This window comes from Callithrix jacchus, chromosome 4 (genome assembly GCF_049354715.1).
Source record: "Callithrix jacchus isolate 240 chromosome 4, calJac240_pri, whole genome shotgun sequence".
Classification (NCBI taxonomy): Eukaryota; Metazoa; Chordata; class Mammalia; order Primates; family Cebidae; genus Callithrix; species Callithrix jacchus.
In genome coordinates, this window is record NC_133505.1 from 9,687,035 (window position 1) to 9,713,355 (window position 26,321).

General features: G+C 38.4%; 1 protein-coding gene across 13 annotated transcripts in view; it reads right to left on the reverse strand.

Annotated features, from left to right (window-relative positions):
* Positions 1-26,321, reverse strand: part of CDKAL1 (CDKAL1 threonylcarbamoyladenosine tRNA methylthiotransferase) — a 736,106-nt gene that overhangs the window by 169,829 nt on the left and 539,956 nt on the right. For all 13 annotated transcript variants that reach the window (XM_078368217.1, XM_078368209.1, XM_078368220.1 and 10 more), the window contains one exon: positions 1,435-1,615. In XM_078368217.1, the coding sequence (XP_078224343.1) occupies positions 1,435-1,615 (181 nt within the window). The remainder of the gene's footprint in view (positions 1-1,434; positions 1,616-26,321) is intronic.

Below are 26,321 nucleotides of genomic sequence, written 5' to 3' on the forward strand. Positions count from 1 at the left end.
GTAAGAAGAAATTTTGAGAGGGCTGATGAAATTGTTCTGTATCTTGATTGTGATAGACACACACACACACATGATCTTCTATATCTTGACTGTGACACACACACACACACACACACACACACACACACACAAATGTACTACCGTATGCATTTGTCAGAAGTCACAGACCTGTATACAGGAAAGAGTGCCTTTTGCTGTATGTAAGCTATACCTCAATAACATATACTTGTGATATAAAAGAAAATGAATTAATTTGGCATCTTTTTATGTTTGTGGGAAATTAATGATCTGTGGTGTTATAATCTGCTTTTTTTGTTGATTAAATTAGAAAAATGGTCTACCTGCAAAATATTGTCTTACCCTTGTATACACAGAAAGTTGTACAATTAACTTGAGGAAAATACTGGGAAAACAATGAATGCTATTCATTTTGAATTTATGATATTCACTTTCGATTTTGGAAAAAACAGACTTTAATGTGCATATATTTTTCCACCAAATGGTGAAAGAAGAAATATATATGTTGTGTTTATATTCACATATGCTATAATAGAAAAACAGTAAAAAGTTCTAGGTCATGTATTTGCATATTTATTCACAAAAACATTTGAGGCAAATTAATGATAGGGCATAATTTTTTAAAATTTAGGTTGGTGCAAAAGTAATTTTGTTAACTATTTTAGTAGCAATAACTGCAGTTACTTTTGCACCAACCTAATAGTTATTAGAAACAAAGTAGAAAATTTTCACTTAAATTTCTACTTCCTCTTGAGGCTTATTTTACATTTGCCCATATTCACCCAATGAATCTAGAAAGTGAATATTTGTTTTGAGACCTTTAATTTCTGGGGCATTCTGGGAAACGGTTGGCCTTTACTTGATTTCAAACTTAATCACATTCATTATGAGTCATCTTATTTACTTTATCTGTGAACATGAAAGGATAAAATTAAATTGAAATTCTTTGTGAAAAAAACAGTAAAAAAAAAAAATAGGCAGAAAGACAGACAGCATCACATCTATCCAACAGCAAAGTAGGAAAGCTGTGGGGCTCCCAATCAGTAACAAATTATGAAAAGTGGGGTAAAAATAAAGCCTCTTTTACTCACAAAGATTTAAATATTGCCTTATTTTGAAACATCCAAAACTTATACACACAGGTAAATACTAGACCAGATACTAATTAAAAAATTTTCCCCAAGTTATCTGAACTTTACTGTTCAAAAGAAGAAAAAAGGTGATTATATTTGAGTTGCCTAAGGCCATTTAACTCATCCATGGCCCCCGGCCCCTGACCCCAACTTGGAAATCTCTCCATATTTTGTAATTTAAGGGTGATAACATGAGCAAGTTGTGTGAAGGTGGGCAACACAGCTGCATTTTTATGGCTATTGGCAAAAAAAAACACAATACCTTACAAGCAAAAGATCTTACCACTTGCGCTGGAACTTGTTCTATTTTTGCAGCAGGAGTTCCTGGTCGAGGGTAAAACTGGTTAATAAAGAGGCTTGGAAATTTGTACTCTTCAACAAGCTTCACTGTTTCTTGAAAATCCTGATCTGTTTCTCCAGGAAAACCACAGATAATATCTGTAGCAATAGTTATTCCAGGAACTCTAGAAAATAACAAGACAAAAATGCAAAAACTTGACTACAAGCCATCATTATTCTATTTCCCTGACATTTTAAATACCAATTTTTTTGTAATTAAAATTTATTTTTATAAAAGGCACACATGCAAATAGTTTTAAAGAGTCCTAAATACCAAAAGTTTAAAATGAAAAACAGTGGCTGCCTGCCATTTTAGAAACCCATTTTAAAATCTTTTAAATGGTTCTTTGTTCTTTCTTCTATATTTAAAAATAGATGCTAATTCTTCCATTTCTAGGTATACTAATTTTTAGGCAATAGGTAACTAACTTCTCTATTACGGCAAATGAGGCTCTAACTCTTGAACTCCTCCATCCCCGCCCTCCCAAAGGGGACTCGAACAACTCCTGGTTAAATCAGTAGCACAGTACTCCCATTGGTGCAAATGCAAAGGTAACAATCATTGTAGAGCTAACTGGTATACTATTCCGTTTTGTTTTTCCACAAGGTGTAATTTTTCTTAGAGTTGATAATTGCTCCTTAAAAAAAAAATCAGCTTAATGTTCTATGTGCCTATGCTAATGTTTTCTAGAAGCTCCATGAGACCTATCAAAAACCAATGCTGTTTCTAAACCTGCGATGTATTATATAATGTCCCAGCCCCCTTTTCTTTTTCTGGAAATGCCACTCCTTTCGGGTGTGTGTTGCCATTTTTTTTTTTTTTTTGAGATGGAGTTTCGCTCTTGTTACCCAGGCTGGAGTGCAAGGGCGCGATCTCGGCTCACCTCAACCTCCGCCTCCTGGGTTCAGGCAATTCTCTTGCTTCAGCCTCCTGAGTAGCTGGGATTACAGGCACGCGTCACCATGCCCAGCTAATGTTTTGCATTTTTAGTAGAGACGGGGTTTCACCATGTTGACCAGGATGGTCTCGATCTCTTGAACTCCTGATCCAACCCGCCTCGGCCTCCCAAAGTGCTGGGATTACAGGCGTGTGTGTTGCTTTTATAGTGAACTGGCTATCACCCTGGAATGTTGCTCCTTGGTATCCTTTTTTCAGTAATCTTTTCCCCGATCCTATGTCTTTTTAATTCTTCATCAACTCGCTCCTTCTGCAGGAGTGTGCTTTCTTTCAGAAGCTTCATCGGAAAGACACCAGGGAAAGTTTGTTGCTGTCTTAGCATGCCCGGTTTTACGCCAAACAACTGACCGACATTTGGTTGTGTGTAGCACTCCAAGTTAAAACGTATTATTCATAAACATTTTGCATTGTTCCTCTTTAAGCTGAAAAAAGTGCTAACGGGATGTCCAGATTGACTTGGACTCACACGTTTTTAAATGTGCCCACACCATTCTCTTTTTAAAAGCTTTTAGGGTATTAACTTTATGCTCAAAGTTTTTAATTTCACGATAATATGTCTTGGATTGGGTCTTAAAATCTTTGTACAAGGTACAGTCCGAAGACTCATGGGCTTTAGGTTGAGGAAGTTTTCTAATATTATTTCTTTAATCATTTTTCTCTCAGGGAATCCTGTCTTTTAGAATGTTGAAACCACTGGGTAAAACCTTTTGGCTTTTTCTCTCTCGCAACTCTACCCTTTTATTTTCTGGAAAATTTACTTCAGCATACCTTCCAAATCTTTTATTGCAAAAAAAAAAAATAGTTCAATATTATTGTTTACATTTCTCAGAGCTCTTTCGCATTATCTAATTTTCCTTTTCACAGTATCCTGTTTAGGGTGGAAACATCGTTTCTTATTTATCTGAGGATGTCAATCAAAGGTTTTTAAAGTTTTTCTTCTGCTCACTGCACTTACGTCTTTTGGTTTCTCTCATTCATGGTTGAGACTTTCCACCAATAAAGAACAATTCTTGCTATCCTTTCATATTGAACAGCAAAGCACTAAAACCTTTTTATCACTGAGTGATTAGGTAGCAAGCTACCTTTGTTTTTAATAGGCCAAAATGCTGGCATCTTGAAGTCATTTCCTTTTTTTTTTTTTGAATTGCATTTTAGGTTTTAGGTTTTGGTGTACATGTGAACAACATGCAAGACAGTTGCATAGGTACACACGTGGCAGTGTGATTTGCTGCCTTCCTCCCCTTCAGCGATATCTGGCATTTCTCACCATGCTATCTCTCCCCAATTTCTTTATGGCCACTTAGTGCCTCCATAAATACGGCATATTGTTCTACTTTAATAGCAAAAAAAAAAGTTACATTAACTTATTAAAAATCCAGTATTATTCTGAATCCATAAACAACAGAGAAAATAGTTCCAAATGTCAAATCATACGATATCAAATTTCCTATCACTTAAATAGTTCTGACCAGATGCTGTGGCTTACACCTGTAATCCTAGCACTTTGGGAGGCCAAGGTGGGTGGATAACCTGAGGTCAGGAGTTGGAGACTAGCCTGGTCAACATGTTGAAACCCTGTCTCTAATAAAAACACATAAATTAGCTGGGTGTGGTGGCAGATGCTTGTAATCCCAGCTACTTTGGAGGCTGAGGCAGGAGAATCACTTGAACTGGGGAGGCAGAGGTTGCAGTGAGCTGAGATCAAGTCATTGCACTCCAGCCTGGGCAACAGAACAAGACCTTGTCTCAAAACACAAACAGAAAAATAAACAAAAAATAGTTTCACATGAAAAAATAAAAACAGTTTATCAAATTAAGATATATGACATATTTGGGGGCATAAGAGAGAACAAGAGATATACCAATGAGGACAGCCAAATTATTATATTCCTAATATAGCTTCATAAAAACAACAGCTTTCCATATTTTCTTCACACTCTACTTAAAACCTTGTGTGAAAGAAGCATCACAAATCTATTTTTAAAAATATTTTGTTCCTAATTTATATTTGGTCTCACCTAGCTACTCATTTGGCTGAAATTAAGTTAGTAAGATAAATTCCAAGGACTGAAACTTTTCTCCTTGATGATAAATAGAGAGAGAGACAATATCCATGCAGAAGAATAAAGAAGTATATTTAAATAAAAAGTTAATTTTTATTGTGATATAAACATATTTTTCTTCTTTAAAGGTAATTATCAAAATTGCATTTGAAAAATCACAAAAACCATATGCTTTCACATGTAAGCTATAGATAAAAAGACCATTTTGGTAGACTAAAGCATGTGGAATAGCTTTTTGGCTAGCTACTTTTACACTTGCCTTTTCAATAATTCTGATCCAAAAAGTCTACAACTAAAAATAAAAGTAATGGATCACAGCAGATAACAGCAGAGAATAGTCCATCTCTTGTAGAAAATTTGAAAAAATAAATCTTGGAAACTGCCTGGGAAATACTGTAACAACAAAGGTTATTGTCCTCAGCTATGAATTAGAATAGGCTGGCACTAGATTATGGGGTATTCCCACAGGAAAGTACCTTACTGGTTTTCCCTCTATCCTTCTTGGTGCGTTATGGTTGAACCCAGTGTTATGTAACACGTGCTTACTTTGCCTTAAGGGCCATAGTGACACAAAAGACAAACCTTTAGAGAAGTCACAGTAAATGTTAGGGAAAGGGACTTTCAGTGCATGGATGTATTTGGCAAGGTTAACAGAAAGTTGCCGGTTAACATGGGAGAGGCCAGGCCACTGTGAATTCGTAACTGATTCACCTGGAACAAGTAAACTCAGTGAATATTTATAGAATTCTTCACCCCAGGTCCACAGAATATACATTTTTTTAGTATCACATTACACCTATTTTGAAAGTGACCAAATAATGGAAGCAAATCACTCTTCAGCACTTGCACAGCATTTCACAGATTTAAATGAAATATTGGTTGGCTGTTTGTTATTTTCTTTCCTGATTTCTTCCTGTCTCCGCTGTTAAGCACAATTATCAACATAAAAGAGGTTTTTAATACCTATTTCTAGATTGCATTCCAGCCTGGGCAATAGAGCAAGACTCCTGTTCTCTCTCCCCCTTTTCTCTTTCTCTCTTAAAAAAAAAAAAAATCTCACTCTCACCCTCTTTTTCATCTTTTTTTCTCTTTCTTTTTTCTTTCTCTTCCTTTCTTTCTTTTTTTAAAAAAGATGACAGAGAAACAGATAAAGGAATAATAATACTGAACCCTTTATTTAAATCCTGGGAATTATTGAATACTTAGTATCAACTTCTAGGGTGTTATGAGGATGAAGGAAAAAAATAAAAAACAAATAGAAACGAATAAGTAACTGATACCAGTCAATATGGAGAAGTCAAAGCAGTTTAACTGGCTTCAAAGTATGTAAGAATATGAACTGACAGCGTATAAAATGGTTTTTTTTTTGTTTTGTTTTGTTTTTGAGACGGAGTTTCGCTCTTGTTACCCAGGCTGGAGTGCAATGGCACGATCTTGGCTCACCGCAACCTCCGCCCCCTGGGTTCAGGCAATTCTCCTGCCTCAGCCTCCTGAGTAGCTGGGATTACAGGCATGCGCCGCCATGCCCAGCTAATTTTTTTGTATTTTTAGTAGAGACAGGGTTTCACCATGTTGACCAGGATGGTCTCGATCTGTTGACCTCGTGATCCACCCACCTCGGCCTCCCAAAGTGCTGGGATTACAGGCTTGAGGCACCGCGCCCAGCTAAAATGTTTTTTAAGTAGAGATTGCACTTTAATGTTAGATGAGGCTGATCTATACATTAATTTTATATATGCAAATGATCCTACTTACATTCTTGAAAATAATTTGACTCTTTAGGTGAACCAACTGAAATCTCATTTACACTGTTAATTTGCCTAGTAAATAATTCTCTTCAGTATGAGAAAATCAGAGAAGTCTGAAGTGGAACAAATTCTAAATTACTAGAATATGATTTAAGTGTCTAGGAGGAAATGATAAGGGGTATAAAACAGAATATTAATCCAAATATTCAAGATGCTAATTCTGGGTAATAGCTATTTTTGAGATGCCACGAATTTTTCAAATACTAAGGTTTTAAAAATAATCATTTCCACAAACTTATTTAAGCTGTACTAAGTAATACGTTATTCAGTTTTAGAAACTTTATGTACGTTTTCATTTCTTTTTTTTTTTTTTGAGACGGAGTTTCTCTCGTTACCCAGGCTGGAGTGCAATGGCGCAATCTCGGCTCACCGCAACCTCCGCCTCCTGGGTTCAGGCAATTCTCCTGCCTCAGCCTCCCGAGTAGCTGGGACTACAGGCACGCACCACCATGCCCAGCTAATTTTTGTACTTTTAGTTGAGACGGGGTTTCACCACGTTGACCAGGATGGTCTTGATCTCTTGACTTTGTGATCCACCCGCCTCGGCCTCCCAAAGTGCTGGGATTACAGGCGTGAGCCACTGCGCCCGGCCACATTTTCATACTAAAATTAGAAAATAATTCTGAAAGGAAGATGAAAACAAAAATGTTCATTTAGCTTAAATAACAGGAAAATTTTGGCACATTATTTTTTCTGTCCTATATTTACTGGCAAAACTGGTTTATCAAACAGCTTGAGATTGGAATAAGAAAGATTCCGATAATGCATCTGACCTTGTCAGAAGCCATGCTATGATTAGTTATAAAGATATATCAGGGACATGTAAGGAACATGCAAACTATTTGTTGGCTGTAGGCTAGAATTTAAGAAAGTCATAAATATTTTAAAAGTTAATTATTTCACCTTGAATAAAAACACACACATACTCCACACTTTAAACATTTAAACTACGACTTAAAATACTGTACTTAATTCATCTCAAAAGTTTTTATTTGTCATTTGGTATTTCACTGGCAAAAATATGGAAAATAATTCTTCATTCTTTAGATCAATAAATGATGAGCTTCAAATTCTACATGTGAAAAAAGACTAATGCATATACTAATTATCTCAAAAGAGAAAGAGGACTAGACTCAGCAAAGGACTAGATTCACCAAAATTAGCAGACATAAACAAAACACATGATTAAAAGAAATAATTTTGGGCTGGGCGCGGTGGCTCACGCCTGTAATCCCAGCACTTTGGAAGGCCGAGGTGGGTGGTTCACGAGGTCAACAGATCGAGATGATCCTAGTTAACATGGTAAAACCCCGTCTCTACTTAAAATACAAAAAATTAGCTGGGCATGGTGGCGTGTGCCTGTAATCCCAGCTACTCAGGAGGCTGAAGCAGGAGAATTGCCTGATCCCAGGAGGTGGAGGTTGCGGTGAGCCAAGATCGCAACTCTGTCTCAAAAAAAAAAAAAAAAAATAATAATAATTTTATCCTGTGGAGATTTATTTTAGGACAATATTCAATACTCTTGGGGAAAAAAATGAAGTAGGTAGAGGAGAAACATATCTTGAACTGAGTAAAAATGAAATCATAACACATCTAAATATATGGTATGCAACTAAAGCAGTGCTTAGAGAAAAATTTACAGATTTTAATTCCTGTGTTAGTTATAAATTAAAAAATCTAAGCCTCCACTTCAAGAAGCTAAGAAGGAGAAGATATCACATCAAAAGTAAGACAAAGAAAGAAAGAAATAAAGGTAAAATAAGAAATTAATGAAATAGAAAATAGAGAAAAATCAATAAAAGTAAAACCATCTTTTAAAAAAGTCAATACAATTAGTAATGTACTAAATAGGCTGAGAAGAGAAAAGAAGATACAGATGACCAGCTTTAGGCACGAAGGAGGGGACATCACTACAGATGCAAAAGGATACAAAGAGAATATTATGAACCTTATGCCAATAAACTCACAACTGAGATAAAATGGGCAAATTCTTTGAAAGATACAAATTATGAAAATGGACTGAAGAAGAAATAAAAACCCTGTATATCTTTTATCTTCTACAAAAACTTATAATTTAAAATCTTGACACCAAAACAAAACAACACAAAACAAACTCACCCAAGCCTATACAGTTTCATGGTGAATTCTATCAAACATTTAAGGAATAATAAAATCAATTATATAGAAACTATTTCAAAGATAGACAAGAAAGAAACCTATTTAAGAGTCCAGCATTACCCTGTTATGAAAACCAGAGGAAGGCAAACACTGTTATGTTCTCACTTATAAATAAGTAGGAGCTAAGTTGCAGGTACAGAAGGCAGACAGAATAGAATAATGAACTGTGAAGACTCAGAAGGGGGAGAGCGGGACAAGAGTGAGGGATAAAAAACTACATAACAGTACAATGGTCACTACTTGGGTGAAGGGCACACTAAAATCTCAGACTTCACCCTGCACAGATCATCCATGTAACCAGAAACCACTTGTACCCTAAAAGCCATTTAAATAAAAATATTTTTAAAAGTGGTGAGGGGCCAAGATGGCTAACTAGAAGCAGCTGCCATAAGGGTTTCCACCAAGAAGAATGAAAAGGGCAAGTGAATCCTATACCTTCAGCTGAGGTATTCAGGTTCTCTCATTGGGACTGACCAGGTGGTTGGTGCAACCCACTGAGAGTGAGAAAAAGCAGGGTGGAGCAATGGCTCACTTGGGAGCTGCACAAGGCAAGGGGAGCTCTCACCCGTAGCCAAGGGAGGTGGTGAGTGATTGTGCTACCCCACCCAGAAAACCACACTTTTTCCACTGAACCCATGGATCAGGAGGCCCCCCTGTGAGCCAGGGTCTTGGGTCCTGAGCACAGAGCTGTGTAGATGCTTGGCAGACACTCAGGTTGCAGCCAGCAGCAGCAGGCTGGAGACTGCCTAAGATGACTGTGTTCCCAGGGGTGAGAGTGGGTGCCATCACTGCAGCCCCAGTCTGCTGTTTTTCCCTGCTGGTGCCAGGGAGACTGGGCAGTTTGGACCAGGAGGAATTGCTCACAAGGCAGCACAGTGGCAGTGGCAGATCGTGGCCAGACTGCTTCTTCAGCAGGTGGGACACGGATCCAGTCCTCCTCACGGGGTGGGGCCTCCCTGTGGGAATTTCGGCAACTCCAGCCAGGGGCTTACAGAGAGATCTCCCTGTAATGAAACTCCTGGGGGGAGGGGCAGCTGCAGTCTCTATGGTTCAGCAGACCTAGTCTTTCCTGACTGCTGGCTCTGAAGAGTCCGGGCACCCCTCAGCACAGCAAACCCACTCCACCAATGGGCAGCCAGGGTGCTTCACTAAACAGGTCCCTGATCCTGTGCCTTCTGACTAGGTGAGACCCTCCACAACAGGGGTCACCAGACACTTAATACAGGAGCATACCACCCTGGCATCAGGCCACTGCCACTCTGGAAAAGAGGTCCCAGATGAAGAAGCAGGCAGCCATCCTTGCTGTTCTGTAGCCCCCACTGGTGACACGTCCAAGTCAGGGAATTTGTCACCACCAGGCCTACCTTGCAAGAGCTCCTGAGGGAAGCAGTAAATAGGGAAAGGAAATACCACTACCAGCCCCTACGAAAACACACTGAAGTACAAAGACCAGTGACACTATGAAGCAACTACATAAACAAGTCTGTAGAATAACTAGCTGGCGTCATGACGACAGGATCAAACTCAAACGTAACAATATTAACCTTAAATGTAAATGGGCTAATTGCCCCAATTAAAGGACACAGAAAGGCAAGCTGGATAAAGAGTTAAGACCTATCGGTGTGCTGTGTTCAAGAGACCCAACTCACACACAATGGCACATATAGTCTCAAAATAAAGGAATAGAGGAAAATTTACCAAGCAAATGGAAAGCAGTAAAAAGCAAGGACTGCAATCCTAGTTTCTGACAAAACAGACTTTAAACCAACAAAGATAAAGACAAAGAAGGGTATTACATAATGGTAAAGGGTTCAATTCAACAAGAAAAGCTAACTATCCTAAATATACATGCACCCAATATGGGAGCCCTCAGATTCATAAAACACGTTCTTAGAGACCTTCAAAGAGATAACTGAATATTCTCCTATCGATTACAATAATAGTGGGAGACTTTAAAACCCTACTGTCAATATTAGACAGATCACTGAGGCAGAAAATCAAGGAAGATATACAGGATTTGAACTCAGCTCTGCATCAGGAGGACCTGATAGATATCTACACAACTCGTCACACAAAAATAACAGAATGTATGTTCTTCTTGGCACCACATGACACTTGATCTAAAATTTATCACATAACTGAAGAAACACATTCTTCAGCAAATGTAAAGGACTGAAATCATAACAGTCTCTGAGATCACAGCACAATCAAATTAGAACAAGATTGAGAAACTCACTCAAAACCACACAACTACATGGAAATGAACAACCTGCTCTGAATGACTCCTGGGTAAATAATGAAATTAAGGTAGAAATTAAAAAGCTCTTTGAAACTAATGAGAACAAAAGACAGAGCATACCAGCAACTATGAGCCAACACAGCATTAAGAGGAAAATTTAAAGCACTAAATGTCAACATCAAAAAGTGAGAAAGATCTCAAATCAACATCTTAACATCACAACTGAAAGAATAGAGAACCAAGAGCAAACAAACCCCAAAGCTAGCAGAAGACAAGAAATAACCAAGCTCAGAGAGGAACTGAAGGAGAAAGAGATTTAAAAAAACCCTTAAAAAAAAAAAATCAACAAATCCAGGAGCTGGTTTTCTAAAAAAACAAAATGAACTACTAGCTAGACTGACAATGAAGAAAAGAGACAAGCATCAAATAGACACAATAAAAAATGATAAAGCAGATACCACCACTAACCAAAAAAGAAATACAAACCACCATCAGAGGATACTATAAATACCTCCAGGCAAATAAACTAGAAAATCTAGAAGAAATGTATACATTATTCCTGGACACATACAATCTCCCAAGAGTGAACCAGGAAGAAGTTAAATCCCTGAATAGACCAATAATGAGTTCTAAAATTGAGGCGGTAGTAAATAGCCTACTAACCAAAAAAAGCCCAGGACCAGATGGATTTACAGTTGAATTTTACCAGAGGTACAAAAAGGAACGTGCACCATTTCTTCTGAAACGATTCCAAACAACTGAAAAGGAAGAACTCCTCCCTGACTCATTTTATGAGGCCAGCATCATCCTGATACTAAAAACTGGCAAAGATGCAACAACAACGAAAAGATAATTTCAAGCCAATATCCCTGATGAACATCGATGCAAAAATACTCAATGAAACAGCGGGGAAGCAAATCCAGCAGCACATCAAAAAGCTTATCTACCACGATCGAGTCAGTTTCATCCCTGGATGCAAGGCTGGTTCAACACATGCAAATCAATAAATGTGATTCATCACATAAACAGAAATAGAGATAAAAACCACAACATTTTTTCAATAGATGCAGAAAAGGCCTTTGATAAATTTCAACATCCCTTCCTTCATGTTAAAAACTCTCAATAAACTAGGTATTGATGGAACAGACCTCAAAATAGTAAGGCCATTTTAAACAAACCCACAGACAATATTGTACTACATGGGCAAAAGCTGGAAGCATTCCCCTTGAAAATGGGCAAAGGACAAGAATGCCATCTCTCACCACTCTTATTCAACACAGTATTGGAAGTTCTGGCCTGGAAAATCAGGAAAGAGAAGAAAATAAAGTGCATTCAAATAGGAAGAGAGGAACTCAAACTTCTCTGTTTGCAGATGACATGATCACATAGCTAGAAAACCCCATCATCTCAGCCCCAAAACCCCTTAACTTGATGAGCAACTTCAGCAAAGTCTCAGGATACAAAATCAATGTGCAAACATCACAAGCATTCCTATATGCCAACAATAGACAAGCAGAGAGCCAAATCATGAATGAACACCCATTCACAATCATCACCAAGAGAATAAAATACCTAGAAATACAGCTAACAAGGAAAGTGAAGGACCTCTTCAAGAAGATTTACAAACCACTGTTCAAGGAAATAAGAGAGGAAACCAAACAAATGGGAAAACACTCCATTTGCCCAACAAACATATATATATATATATAAAACCTCAACATCACTGATCATTAGAGAAATGCAAATCAAAATCACAACGAGATACCATCTCACGCCAGTCAGAATGGGTATTATTAAAATGTCAAGAAACCACAGACGCTGGTGAGGCTGCAGAGAAATAGCATTGCTTTTACACTGTTAGTGGGAATGTAAATTAGTTCAACCATTGTGGAAGACAGTGTGGTGATTCCCCAAAGACCTAGAACCAGAAATACCATTTGACTCAGCAATCCCATTTCTGGATATATACCCAAAGGAAACTGATCCTATTATAAAGATACATGCACATGTATGTTCATCGCAGCACTTTTCACCATGGCAAAGACATATAATCAACTCAAATGCCCAACAATGATAGACTGGATAAAGAAAATATGGTACATATACACCATGGCATACTATACAGTCATAAAAAGGAATGAGATCGTGTCCTTTACAGGGACATGGATGGCACCAGAAGCCATTATCCTCAGCAAACTAATGTAGGAAAAGAAAACCAAACACCACATGTTCTCACTTATAAGTGTGAGCTGAACAATGTGAACACACAGACACAGGAAGGACAACACGCACTGGAGCCCACTGGGGTGGGGGAAAGCATCAAAAAAAAAAAAATAGCTAATGCATGCTGGGCTTAATACGTAGGTGGTGGGTTAATAGGTGCAGTAAATCACAGCACTCCTTTACCTATGTAACAAACCTGCACATCCTGTACTTGTACCCCAGAACTTAAAACATTTTTAAAAGAAAAAAAGAGTTGAAAAGAAAACCAGAGGAAGAGATTAAACTATAGACTGATATTCCTCATAAACAAAGAGACAAAAATTCTTAACAAATGATTAGCAAACTGAACACAGCAAAATTAAATAAATGATTATATATCATGATCACTTTTTTTTTTTTTTTTTAAGACAACGTCTTGCTCTGTCACCCAGACTGGAACGCAGTGGCGTGATTTGGGCTCACTGCAACCTCTGCCTCCCAGGTTTGAGCAATTCTCTGCCTCAGCCTCCTAAGTAGCTAGGATTACAGGCGCCTGCCACCACGCTGGCTAAGTTTTGTATTTTTGGTAGACACAGCAATTCACCATCTTGGCCAAGCTGGTCTTGAACTCCTGACCTCTTGATCCACCATGCCCAGCCATGACCACTTTTTTAATCCAAGAAATGCAAGGTTGATTTATATGTGAGTAGCAATTAATGTAATGTGCCATATAAAAAGAATAAAGGGCAAAATAAACACTACATAGCGATCTTAAGAGATTCAGAAAACTGTTGACAAATCAAACACCCATTTATGATTTTTAAAAATGCTTTTCCGTTATGATTGATAATAAAGCAAAGATTTCTGTTCTCACTTCTTCAACTCAACAAATTATTGGAGGTTCTAGTCAGTCCAAAAAAGCAAGGAATAGAAATTAAGGTGTATAGGTTTAAAAGAAAGAACTCTTTTTTTTTTTTGCAGGTAACATGATCTGATAGGTAGAAAATCTAAAGAAGCTAATGAACCTATTAGAATAAGTGAGTTTAGTAAAACTTTAGGGTACAAGATAAATATACAAAAATCAATTGCATTTTTTATACTAGTAATGAACAATCTGAAAATGAAATCAAGAATCCAATTCCACTCACAAAAGCATGAAAACTACTTGGGAATACATTTGAGAAAGAGAAGTTGTCTGCCAAAAACAAAGAGAATTTAAAGAAATTTTCTTAAAACTTGAGAGAAATTAAAGAAGATCTAAATAAATGGGAAACTGTAATTTTCATGGATCAGAGAATTCAGTATTGTTAAGATGGAAGCCTCTCCAAATTGATTTATAGGTTCAGTGCAACTCTTATCAAAATAACAGCAAGTATTTCTACTGAAACTGACAGGCTGTGCCTAAAATTTATGTGGAAATACAAATGACTTGGAATATCCAGAACAACTGTGAAGGAAAAAAAAAAGCTGGTGGAATAAATGCACCTGTTTTGAAGACTATAAGGCTGCAGTAATCAACACAGTGTGATACCAGTGTAAAGATACATCAGTGGGAAAACACAGTGTCCAAAAATATGCTGATTTATCAAATATGGTTAATTTAGTTTTCAACAAAATTACCAATTCAATTCCATGAGGGTGGGAAACAAAGTGTTTTCAATAAATGCTATTGAAACAATTGGACACCTATGCAAAAAAATCCCACAAATTATTAACCCACCCACCTTATATCATACACCAAAAGATTTCAGTGAGCATCACAGTCTGAATGTCAGATGCAGAATTATTAAACATCTAGAGGAAAATATGGTAGGAAACTTTTGTGACCTTGGGTTAGGCAAAGATTTCCGAGCTATAGGACCAACACAGAAAGCACAAATAAAAGTAAACTTAGATCCACTGAGAAATTAAACTTACTCAAAAGACAACATTAGAAAAATGAAAAGAGAAGCCATAAAGTAGGATAAAATATTTGCAAATCATGTATCCAATAAAAACACTTGCATCCAAACTATGTTGAGAACTCTATGACTCACTAACAGGAAAACAAACAACACAATGATAAAACAGACTAAAGATTTAACCAACACTTGACTAAAGAAGATACAGGAATATCAAGGAAATGCAAGGAAAAACCATGTAAAATGCCACAGTCCAGTAGAATGCCTGTACCCAAAATTCTGGGGAAAAAAAAACCAACCAACCAGGTATTAGTATGCATATAGAGAAACTGAAGCACTTATGCATTGAAGGTGGGAATTTTAAATGGTTCAGTCACTTTGGAAAACAGGCCAGCAGTTTCTTAAATAGTGAAACATATACTTCCTGTGACCCAGCAATTCCACTCAGGTGTCTACCCAAGGGAAATGAAAATATGAGTTCACACAAAGACCTGTATGTGGATTTTCACAGTAGCAATCTTCATAATGGCCACAAACTGGTAACAATCCAAATGTCTACCAATTTTTGAAAGAGTAACAAAACGTGGCATATCCATATGTGGAAATTTACTTACAAGTAAAAAAACGGCCAACTACTAATACATGCATCAATGTGGATGAATCTGAAAAACATTCTCAAGTAAATGGAAGACAAGAAGGTCGGCTTACTGTGATTCCATTTACATGAGATATCTAGAAGATGACTTAGAATAAACGCCGGCTGGGTGCGGTGGCTCACGCCTGTAATCCCAGCACTTTGGGAGGCCGAGGCAGGTGGATCACAAGGTCAAGAGATTGAGACCATCCAGGTCAACATGGTGAAACCCCGTCTCTACTAAAAATACAAAAAACTAGCTGGGCATGGTGGCACGTGCCTGTAATCCCAGCTACTCAGGAGGCTGAGGCAGGAGAATTGCCTGAACCCAAGGGGGGAGGTTGTGGTGAGCCGAGATTGCGCCATTGCACTCCAGCCTGGGTAACAAGAGTGAAACTCCGTCTCAAAAAAAAAAAAAGAATAAATGCCAAGCAGATCAGGCTTGCCTGAAACTGTGACTAGAAACAAACAGCATAGACTACAATCGGACATTAGGACATTGTTGACAGAATGAAAACATTCTAAAACTCAATTGTGATGACAGTTGGACAACTGCATAATTTATTAAAAACCTTCAAAACACACTGAATATTCTGTGTTCTCTCAATTATCCCTCAGACTTAAAAACCTTTCTGAAGAAAGATAGCATGAATCTTCCATAACATAACTCTTCCAAGAAGATTGCCTGAACACTTACAATGTGAGACTCAATTATATTCTCTTATTTTTTGTAGAGACAGAGTCTTGCTTTGTTGCCCGCGGTGGTCTCGAACTTGGAGCCTCAAGTGATACTCCTGCCTCAGCCTCCCAAAGTCCTGAGATTACAGGTATGAGCCAACTGTACCCAGTCAAGAAGTCTTAATACTTGAACTTTGACAGTGTGTAGTCAAAGAATTAAATGTGGGCAGAGGACCAGGTGTGGTGGCTCGTGCCTGTTGTCCCAGCACTTTTGGAGACAGAGGCAAGAAGATCACATGAAGCCATGAGTTCATGGCCAGCCTGAGCAACAAAGCAAGACCCTGTTTCTAGGAAAACAACAACAAGATTTAAATTTAAATGAGCCAAGTGTGGTGGTGTGTGCCTGTAGTCTCAGCCATTTGGGAAACTGAGGTGGGAGAATCACTTGAGCCCAGAAGTGTGGGCTCACTGGAGGCTGCAGTGAGCTATGATCGTGCCACCGCACTCCAGCCTGGGTGACAGGGGCTAGACTCCACCTCTAATAAGAAAAAATGGACAAACTGGGACAAATGACAAAGGTAACAAAAGGCAAGAAATAGAGGAATTATGTTCCGAATATGAAATCATAAAGGACTTGAAGAAGGAAAGCGTGGATCTATTTCCCAAGTAAAACATTGTGTAACAATAGGGAATCATTCGATTTATGTCGAAAGAGTAAACTTAGGGAGAAACAATTAAACATGTTCAAATAAATATCAGATTTTTTCAGCATCTCTAAATTTATTCCCATAATTTTATTTAAAATTTCTTAAATTACCTGCTCCAAAAACAGAAAAAGCACTGAAACTTTTAGATGAGGGCTGAAAAGCCACTTTCTCATACTAAGACAAAGTCTAGTGTGACTTGGACATTCATTCTTATTCTTTCAATATGACTGTCTGGGAGAAACACCTTCCTTGAACAAGATGTTCTACCACTAACTAGCTACATAGTCCTGGGCAAACTACTTAGCCTTAGATGCTTCCATTTCTTCTTTCATAAAATAGATGTAATAAAAGTATCATAGACAAGATTAATGAGGTAATAGATGTACTAATCGCTCAGGATGGTGCTTCCCATCCAGTACTTAATATGTATTAGCTTTATTATTGTAACCATGTTAGAGACACGATAACAACTGTCATTTATTATGTGATACTAAGTGTCAGGCAATATGTTAACAGCTTCACCTTGTTTAATAACTTTCTCATAAGATAGATTCTATTCCAGGCTTCATGAGAAAGGGGGAAAATGCCATTAGGAAAAGAGGTACAGTAAATTGTCCATATCACAGAATCAATAAATAATGAAGGAAGCATCTGATCTGAAGCTTCTGAAAACCACCCAAGGTAGTCTTTCTCTTACCCATGTCACTGATGTGCTCATAGCACTGATGTACCATAAGCACTGGCTGATCATATGTTCACAGAAAACAAAACTTATTATTACTATTTTTTTGAGACACAGTCTCACTCTGTCACCTAGGTTGGGATGCAGTAGTGTGACCTTGGCTTAGTGCAGCCTCAATCTCTTGGGTGCAAATGATCTTCTTGCCTCGGCCTCCCAAGTAGTTGGGATTACAAAGTAGCCAGGACTATAGTGTGTACCACCACACCTGGCTAAGTTTGTTTATTTTTGTTGAGATGAGATCTCACAACATTGCTCAAGCTTGCCTGGAACTCCTGAGCTCAACTGATCCTCCTGCCTTGGCCTCCTAAAGTGCTAAGATTACAGGCATGAGCCACCACACTAGGCCAAAATTAATAAATTATTTATATACTAATTTACTGCAATACAGTAAAACTTGCCTGTATTCTTGGAATTGCGTTTTAAAAAGAAGGTAACTGTGGTCCACAGAGGTCAAGCGATTTATGAAAGGTCACCAAGCTATCACTGGTGAGATCAACATTCAAATCCAAACCCTTTCACCTGGTCTGTGTTCTTTCCGCTCTTCCCTGGGGAATTCGAAGGCAACTTAAAACTGAAATGGTTAGAGCCCAGCTAAATTTATTTTTATCCTTTTTTTTTTTATCATTATTTTCACTCATCAAGAAAAAGGTAGATTATTCCTATTTACAGATGGCTCAGAGACAAAGCAGCAAAAGTTTCAGTAGAAAGAAATCAGAATTTAGACCCACAAGGTATCCTTCTGATCTGAGGCCCCTCTTATAACAGAAGGGGCCAATAACACAAGACTTATGAGTCTTCGTGAGGACCAAGTGGAGTAAGGCATGGAAAGCATTTAGAATAGCAGCTGGTGCACAGTAGGTGCTTCACAGGTTGTCAATTCGCTTTTGTGTTCCTAAGAGATAGCAGAAGTGAGGAACGAATCTATAGCAACTCCTCTGAACATGGGTTCCGCCCCTTCTACCACACTTACATCCCATATTTCTGCTGACGTTTCTTCTGTTACCTGGTGCCACAGGTAAGTAACAGAAAATGACAAAGGCATATCACCAGAACATAAAGGACACTTAAAGAGTTTATATAACATGATCAGTTTGATTTTATCACAAACAATATTAATTGAAATTGGAAGATACTAATATTTGGTGAGGTGGTTTATGTATGAAGTGTAAGAAATTCTAAAATGCTCTAGATATGAATAATATCCTGGCTGTAGCACAACTTGACAAAAGTCCTAAAATACGTAACGAAGAAATCACATTGGTAGTTAGTTTGTTTCCAGAAGTTTATGTTAAAAGTGATTGCACAATTAAAAACTGGTCAATATAAGTTGAAAACCAAAAAAAATATTACACGAGTTTTTACTCAGAAAGCAACTGGCTTAAAAAGTAGTTCTCTTTGTTCAATATTCTCTTTGGTAAAGTTTATTTGTCCCAATGACTAAACATCTGACTGCTGTCCATCCACTCATCTGTCCTTCTATCCCTCCATCTGTCCATCCACCCACCCCTCCCTCCATCCACCTCTCCCTCCCGCCCTCCCTCTCTCCATCCACCCGCACTCTCTATGGCATTCACTGCTTCAGTACTCAGAATCAGTCTCCCACTGTAAATTCCTGAGAGGCTGGTATATATGTACAGCATGACATTTCAGGTAGGCACGCTTATGATGAGTAAGAATTAAAGCAATGCAAAATAAAGGAAGTGCCTTGGCAACACTGCCCCTTGTTAAAAATGTTAAGTTTTATTTAGTTGCTGCCTGTGGGCTCCCTAAAATTGTACACTAAATCGAATGTGTATTTTTCCGGGGGAAGTAGTGGTAGTTTACTTCTGATTCTTAAAGATTTCTGTGATCCAGGTAAGAGTAGTAACCATTTCTGTGAATGCTTCTGGATCAATCAAAAAATATTAAGAAAAATGGATCATATAGGGCAGTAAGTAATCTTGGACTAATGACACAGTCTGTATTACACTTTTTTTTTTTTTTTTTTGAGATAGAGTCTCGCTCTGTCACTAGGCTGGAGTGCAGTGGCGCAATCCCGGCTCACTGCAATCTCTGCCTCATGTCTTAAATTCACAGGAGAAGCAAGCGATTCTCCTGCCTCAGCCTCCTGAGTAGCTGGGATTACAGGTACCTGCCATCATGCCCAGCTAATTTTTGTGTTTTTAGTAGAAACAGATTTTCGCCATGCTGGTCAGGATGGTCTCAATCTCTTTACTTCATGATTTGCCTGCCTCAGCCTCCCAAAGTGCTGGGATTACAGGTGTGAGCCACACCCCCCGGCCTACACATATGTATTTTTTTTTTTTTTTTTAAAGAAAAGGTATGGTTCATTTGATTAATTTGAGTTGAAATAATCATTTTTGCAGCAGTTGATTTAGTTGAACCTGTAAGTTGAGCCATAAGATATTGCTTTTATAGAGGGGAGGAAATAAAAAGCTGTCAGATTCAAAATTTCCATACAGTTTAACCTATTAGAAAGTCATTAAAGTAAAATGAGTCCCCACTCTGCCAATTATTACATTATTTTAGAAAAGGTGAAATCTAGTGTTACTACTCTGTCCAGGAGTCTCACATTCACGGATTCCGTGCTGTAATACTAGAGCTAGAAGCTGAAAAACTACATTTCCCAGGTTCCTTTGGCAGATGACTTCCTGTTCGGGGCTAGGAAAGGAGACACCGGCAGAGGTTGGAAGGGAGCCGTCTGGAGAAGCTTCTGTGTCTCTGGAAGTGGTTCCTTTCTGCACCTGGGGCAGCGACCCTTCCACGCGAGCACCGAGCTTCTAGTGACACTCTCTTCCCTTTTGTTCCCCCCAGCCATCGTGGCAGTAACTGCTTTCTGTGGTTAGTACTCCGGTTACCACCTCTCTCTACTTTTTGCTCTTCTAGTCTTCTGACATCTATGTAACCAATTTCCTGTATTAAGTATCCTCTGTTAGAAATATTAGCACAGTTTCTCTTCCTGACAGGACCCTGATCAAAACCATCAAGTTAGCCAGTGTTCACCTTCTGCTACTTCAATGAGAAAGATTTACACGGGTCACATTCTGTTAGGATAAAGCAACAAATTAGAATTTAGTAATAAAAAGGCACAGAAAAACCTTGACCCTATTTGTCTGGAAACTGAATATAATAAAAATACTTGTATTCCTATAAATGAATAGCTGTGATCTTTTTCACAGTAGAACACCTATAAAATTTCTGGCCTTTACAGAGAAGTTTAAACCTTCTTGTTTGAAGAAACTTTTTTTCAAATATTAAAGTGACAGCCAGATAGGGGCAGGTTCCCAGTGAAATCCCACCTCCAAGCTGAGGACAGTTTAAAGCCTGAAAGCCAAGCTACAAGTTCAATTTAAATCTGGACTCGGAATGTGTCTTCCCATTTGGCACGTTTTCCTCTGACTGATCTCCACCCTTCACCTATTTTCCATATACCTACCCTTTCCTATCTGGTTTTCTACACTGTCATGCCCACCTTTGAGTGGTGTCTTTGCTTTAACCTTTGTTGATTACTCACAAATCAGTCAGATGCAGTCTCCATTCTGAGTCCCTAAAAGGCCCCAGATGCACAAGGAAGCAACTTTCCTTTCCTTGTGGGTAGGGGACTTTGGGTAGGGGACCATAACCATGCCCCCTCTTCGCTGAGAGCTGCTACATTGCTCAATAAACTTCTCTGCCCTCCTTAGTCTTCAGTGTCCAGTATATCTTCATTCTTCTTGGGCGTGGTATAAGAGCTTGGGAACCACCAAACACAGGTACAAGATATAACACAGGCAAGCTGGGGCAAGCCAGTGTGGCTGAGCGGGGACCAAGTGCCACTCCAGAGGTCCCCGGATTGCACAGCAACTGAGAAGAAAATTCCTACTATCAATATTAGGCAAAATCTGTATGCTAACATACAATTAACATACTAATTATACATAATATCTATAATCAAAGACAGCCTTTCAAGGTCTCTACCTAGGGAAAAAAAAATAGTAGCAGTTTTTTAATCATTCCTTCTCTTTGAAAGTAATAAAGCTTTTAATAAGCAAAAATAAAAATCTAGATGGGTTATTCAGTTTAAATTTGGTAATTTTACCTTTTCAAAGTTAAACTAGGTAAATGTATGACATAAGTAAAGGAAGAAATATATGAATAAATGGCAAATGGTTTGCTCAAGCTCTGTAAATTTCTGAATATTTTGAGAGATCAGAATTTAAAACGGCAACAAACCCCAACTAATAAATGTTTGTGCTAAAAATTGAGAAAGTGTATGGAAAATTGTTTCTGACACTTAGAAAAGTGGTTGTCAAATAAGCTAAAAAATAATAATAAAAGGATGAGGGACAACCGGATGAGTTGACACCAAGTAATTTAGTGTCATCCATTACATTTCTAAGCCTGGTATCAATCCAGAATATATCATTTGGCTTCAAGCGCAAATCAAATGAATCATCACTACTAACTAAAAATCAAATAAATACCATGTTAAATAAGTTTTCTAGCCTGTAACACTAGGCTTTCATTCCATTGCAAATATTTTGGAATAAGCGCAAAGCCTTACATAAGACCAAAGATATTGCCTTAAAAATTAAAAGTAAGCATACTGGATAATATTGTTATAGTATTTAAAAGAAACCATATTAAATTTCACAGAATTTTTACACTTCTGTTATTAAAATCATTTTATGATACTGCTGGTGGAAGTGAAGGTATTTACTATCTACGGTACTGTTAACACAATTCTTATATGAGTTTTCCTGTTTCTATGGTAACATGAATTATAAGGTTCAATGAAGCTGAATTCAGTAATGTGTATTTTTCTGTTATTCAAGGTGAAAAGGAAATGAAACATTTCTAACATTCATAAACTGCAGCAAATGTCTGAATTCCATTTAGAGATAAGATGATAATTACTAAAGTAATTAGAATTCTTCCTGGATGGAATTATTTTGCACACAGTGGAAATTTAGATTTGAGAATGAAAGTAGGGGCCAGAGTATATTCAGCATCAGTAATTAATTACAACCCAAACCCCTCCGCCATTCTGATACCTTGGAATAGGCTATACCTTCCTCTGTCTGCTTCTGACTACAGTATAAAAGAAAGCTCATCCTCCACCCCCTCCCCTGGGCCAGAAAGATAAAGTGGATGAAATCATTTTATTCAAGAAAAAATCCAATTACAGAAATAATCAACTTTTCTCTGTTGCTTTATTTCTTCATATTTGAAAGGGCTCTCACATTAGCAGAACCAATTAAATGAATATCAGGACAGGGCAAAATCTACAAAGTTAGGCAAGCTTCTTAAATCTTTTAAAATTAAACTTTGAAAAAAACCACTTAGAGACTGAAACCCAGATCATGGTTTAATGGAAAAGCACAACTGGAAGGTAACTAAACATCAGCTCTTGGGACGAGTGATTTATAATATTCTACAGTCAAAATGCAGTTGCCTCTAATATCCCGTCCATTTTTAAGAAAGTAGGCAAATGATTACTTTTAATGCAAGTGTTGTTATATAAAAAAAAAAAAAGCACTCAGAAAACATTACATTTCAAGTCTTATGTCATCCTAAACTACAGTTGGTATGGCATCATCATAAATAATACTGAATAGGGATCTAGACGAATTGAAGAAAAGACATATATATAGACATACACACACAGAGACAGCAAGCGAGCAAGAAAGAAACTGGAAGTTATACTTACGGAATAGAAATTATAAAATCCTTTAAATCAAAACACAGATTTATAATTACTTTATTTCTTAGTAGTTGAGCACATTTGCTTATTATTGTTTCAAATTCAGTTTTTCCTATATTCAGTTTACCCTGATCAGGTCAGGGGCTGGCAAACTGTGGCCCATGTGCCAAATCCAGTTGTTGCCTGGTTTTGTAAATAAAGTTTTATTGGAACAGAGCTACACTCATTAATTAACATACTGTTTATGGCTGCTTGCACTACAAAAGCAGAGCTGAATAGTTGTGACAGGTGCAACAGAAACTGCATGGTCCACAAAACCAAAATTATTTACCATCTGCTGAGATTCTAACCAACCAGGCTCATGACTCCAATTTTTGATAAAAACTCCCAGGAACATTCCTGGGTGAGTTAAGGGCCAGTGGGTTTTTATAATGTTCTCCCAAATGTAGCCCTAATCAACCCTTCCATTATCACCCATTTCCAACTAATATGATTCAAATCAGAATACTTCTTCAGAGAAATCCCATTGGATCACCTCCTATCCATACTACTCGTTGAATCAGAATACTTCCTCTCCGGGCAATCCCACTGTTCAATTTCTTATCCATACCACTGATATTCTGTGGCCCACCGCCCTGATGAAATTTTTCTTGATTTTCTCTCAGCATCTTAATTCATTCACAGTCCCTGCTTTGCATGCCTGTGATGTCCCTGTTATGATCTTCCTGGCGTTCTTTTATATCTGTTTTCTTGCCTTATGCCTCCTAATAAACTGTAAGCACTTGGTGGACAAGGAAGGGGTTGTATTCATATTGCTATAGTCTGTAGTAATGAGGCAGCAGCCACATAGACAGCTGAGGCTCAATAAAAGTGCCCACTCACTTAAAGGTAAAGTGCTTGGGAGAATTCAGAAAAACAGACAAGATGATGAATAAATGAATTTTATAAGGCAACAGGCTTTATTCACCAAGAGATCAATGATTAATCCCTGTTTTGACTAATAATAATTTCAGTATTTTCCTTTAAATCCTAGAAGTCAGCTGTGGTTGGGAAGGGTCCAGTGGAGATTCACAGGGCTTTGTAAATGATGGCTTCTCTTTGGGAAAAGGGGATGCTATCACTGTGAGCAGTACAAGCTGGCTATAGTGCCTGGCTTCTCAGCAGCAGCTGCCTAGCCTTTCTCCAAGGAGAAGCTGTCATCTACAGAGCCCTTTGAATTTCCACTTTCCCCTTCCCTGGCTCACTGGCGTACATCTGTAGCCCTAGCTACTCAGGAGGCTGAGAAGGAAGGATCGCTTGAGCCTAGGAGTTCAAGGCCAAGCTGGGCAACATGGTGAGATCCCATTTCTCAAAAAAAGAAAAAAATCAGTTAATTAAGACTTGTTTCACCCTCAATTTCTATTTTTAGCATTAATCAGAACATTTGGTCGATGTGTATTTTGAATAACTTGAATTTATTTGCAACTTTCAGTTAAAATTTTGGGGAAAGAGGTTTAAGATGGAGTCTTTGAGGTTGAAGCAAGGTTTATGAGGAGGAGATGAAGTGGAGATTTCTTTCTAACTCTAGGTTACAGTTGCTTGCTTCTATTTTTGAAGGGGATAAGTCTTGTCATTCTAAACTCACTTGTTAACTGGATGATGCGTTCTCGACAAGGTTCTCAATGGTCAGCATCTATGGGGGCTGCTGTGGCAGGGAGGCGGCAGGGAGCCAAGAGCCCTTTCCCCGTGAAACTCACATGAAATGTGTCTGTGAGATGTTGTAGCTTTTATGTGAAGGCCCTGTCACTTTTTATGACACTGCCTCTTGGACCCCCGTTTGGCCCAAATCTCTGCCTCAAATGGAGCAGCTCCGTTCTGTCTCACGCCACGCCTGGCTGGCCTGTCTCAGCCACGCAGCACTGCCTGGGACAGGCTTCACCGACCTGCAAAGCACTCCTAGGCTCTTCCTGACTGTGAGTGACCAAAGTCCTTTCTTGCCACAACAAGGGAGCCTGCTACCCACCGTCCCCTTCTTACATACCCAGATAGCAGTGTTGGAATGCTGGGCATGACTTGAATGCTGGTGGTAGCTGATCCTAGGCCAAGAAACACTTTAAAACTTAACAACAAAGCTGTTATATTACAGAACATCAGGACACTGCTACCATCCCCAAAGCCATCGAGGGAAGGAAATAACATCGGTCACATGTGAATTAGCTCATCATGAGGTTAACAGTGTGGCATCTTCTAATACCAGCCTCTCTGAGCCAAGAATGTGGAAGGCACTCTTTTAAGTGCTTTTCATACATCAGCTCCGAGTAATCAGGGAGATACGCAGTATTTTCCTCAGTTTACGGATGTGGCAGTGGACACACAGAAAGGTTATGTAAGCTGCCAAATGCCACACAGCAATAAGCAGTGGAGGCAGGGCCCGAATTCTTCCTGCGTGTGACCTGAAATTAGACTCCACTGACGGAGGACAGTGAATGCTCAGTAGTGACAGATGCATTTGTTCCAAAAGGCCCTTCTCAGAAACAATGACTATCAGGTGTCACTGAACAGTGACTTGAGATGCCATCTGATGACCTACACAACCGCTAAATAAAAATACCCACAGGAGGTTACTTTCTCATCATCTCCCCATTATTGGATTGTTATTCTCATGTTAATAAAACAAGGGCGCTGAAGATAAGGTCACTTGCATATGGTCGCAGAGCTAGTTTACCGTAGAGAAGGCCTGGGATTAGAATCTCTGACTCCTAGTGCTTTACTTATGCATTTACTGTTGTAGCCAAGGGAAAGAAATCTACAAAAAAATCCTCACCAGGTAACACGTCGGTGCTAGCAGCCAGCAAAGAGACATTTATGCAAGTTCAGATTTCATCACACGCATTTTCAGTGGTGCTTCTAAATAAGGACAAGGGAGAGAGGAGCGCAGGGGAGCAAAAACATCAATAGAAACACTAGCCCCTGACTCAGAGTCAGGGGGAAAACAAACACATGCTGATAATTTTTTAACATTTTACCTCATGTCCCAAACCATGTAAGGTCTAGAAAGT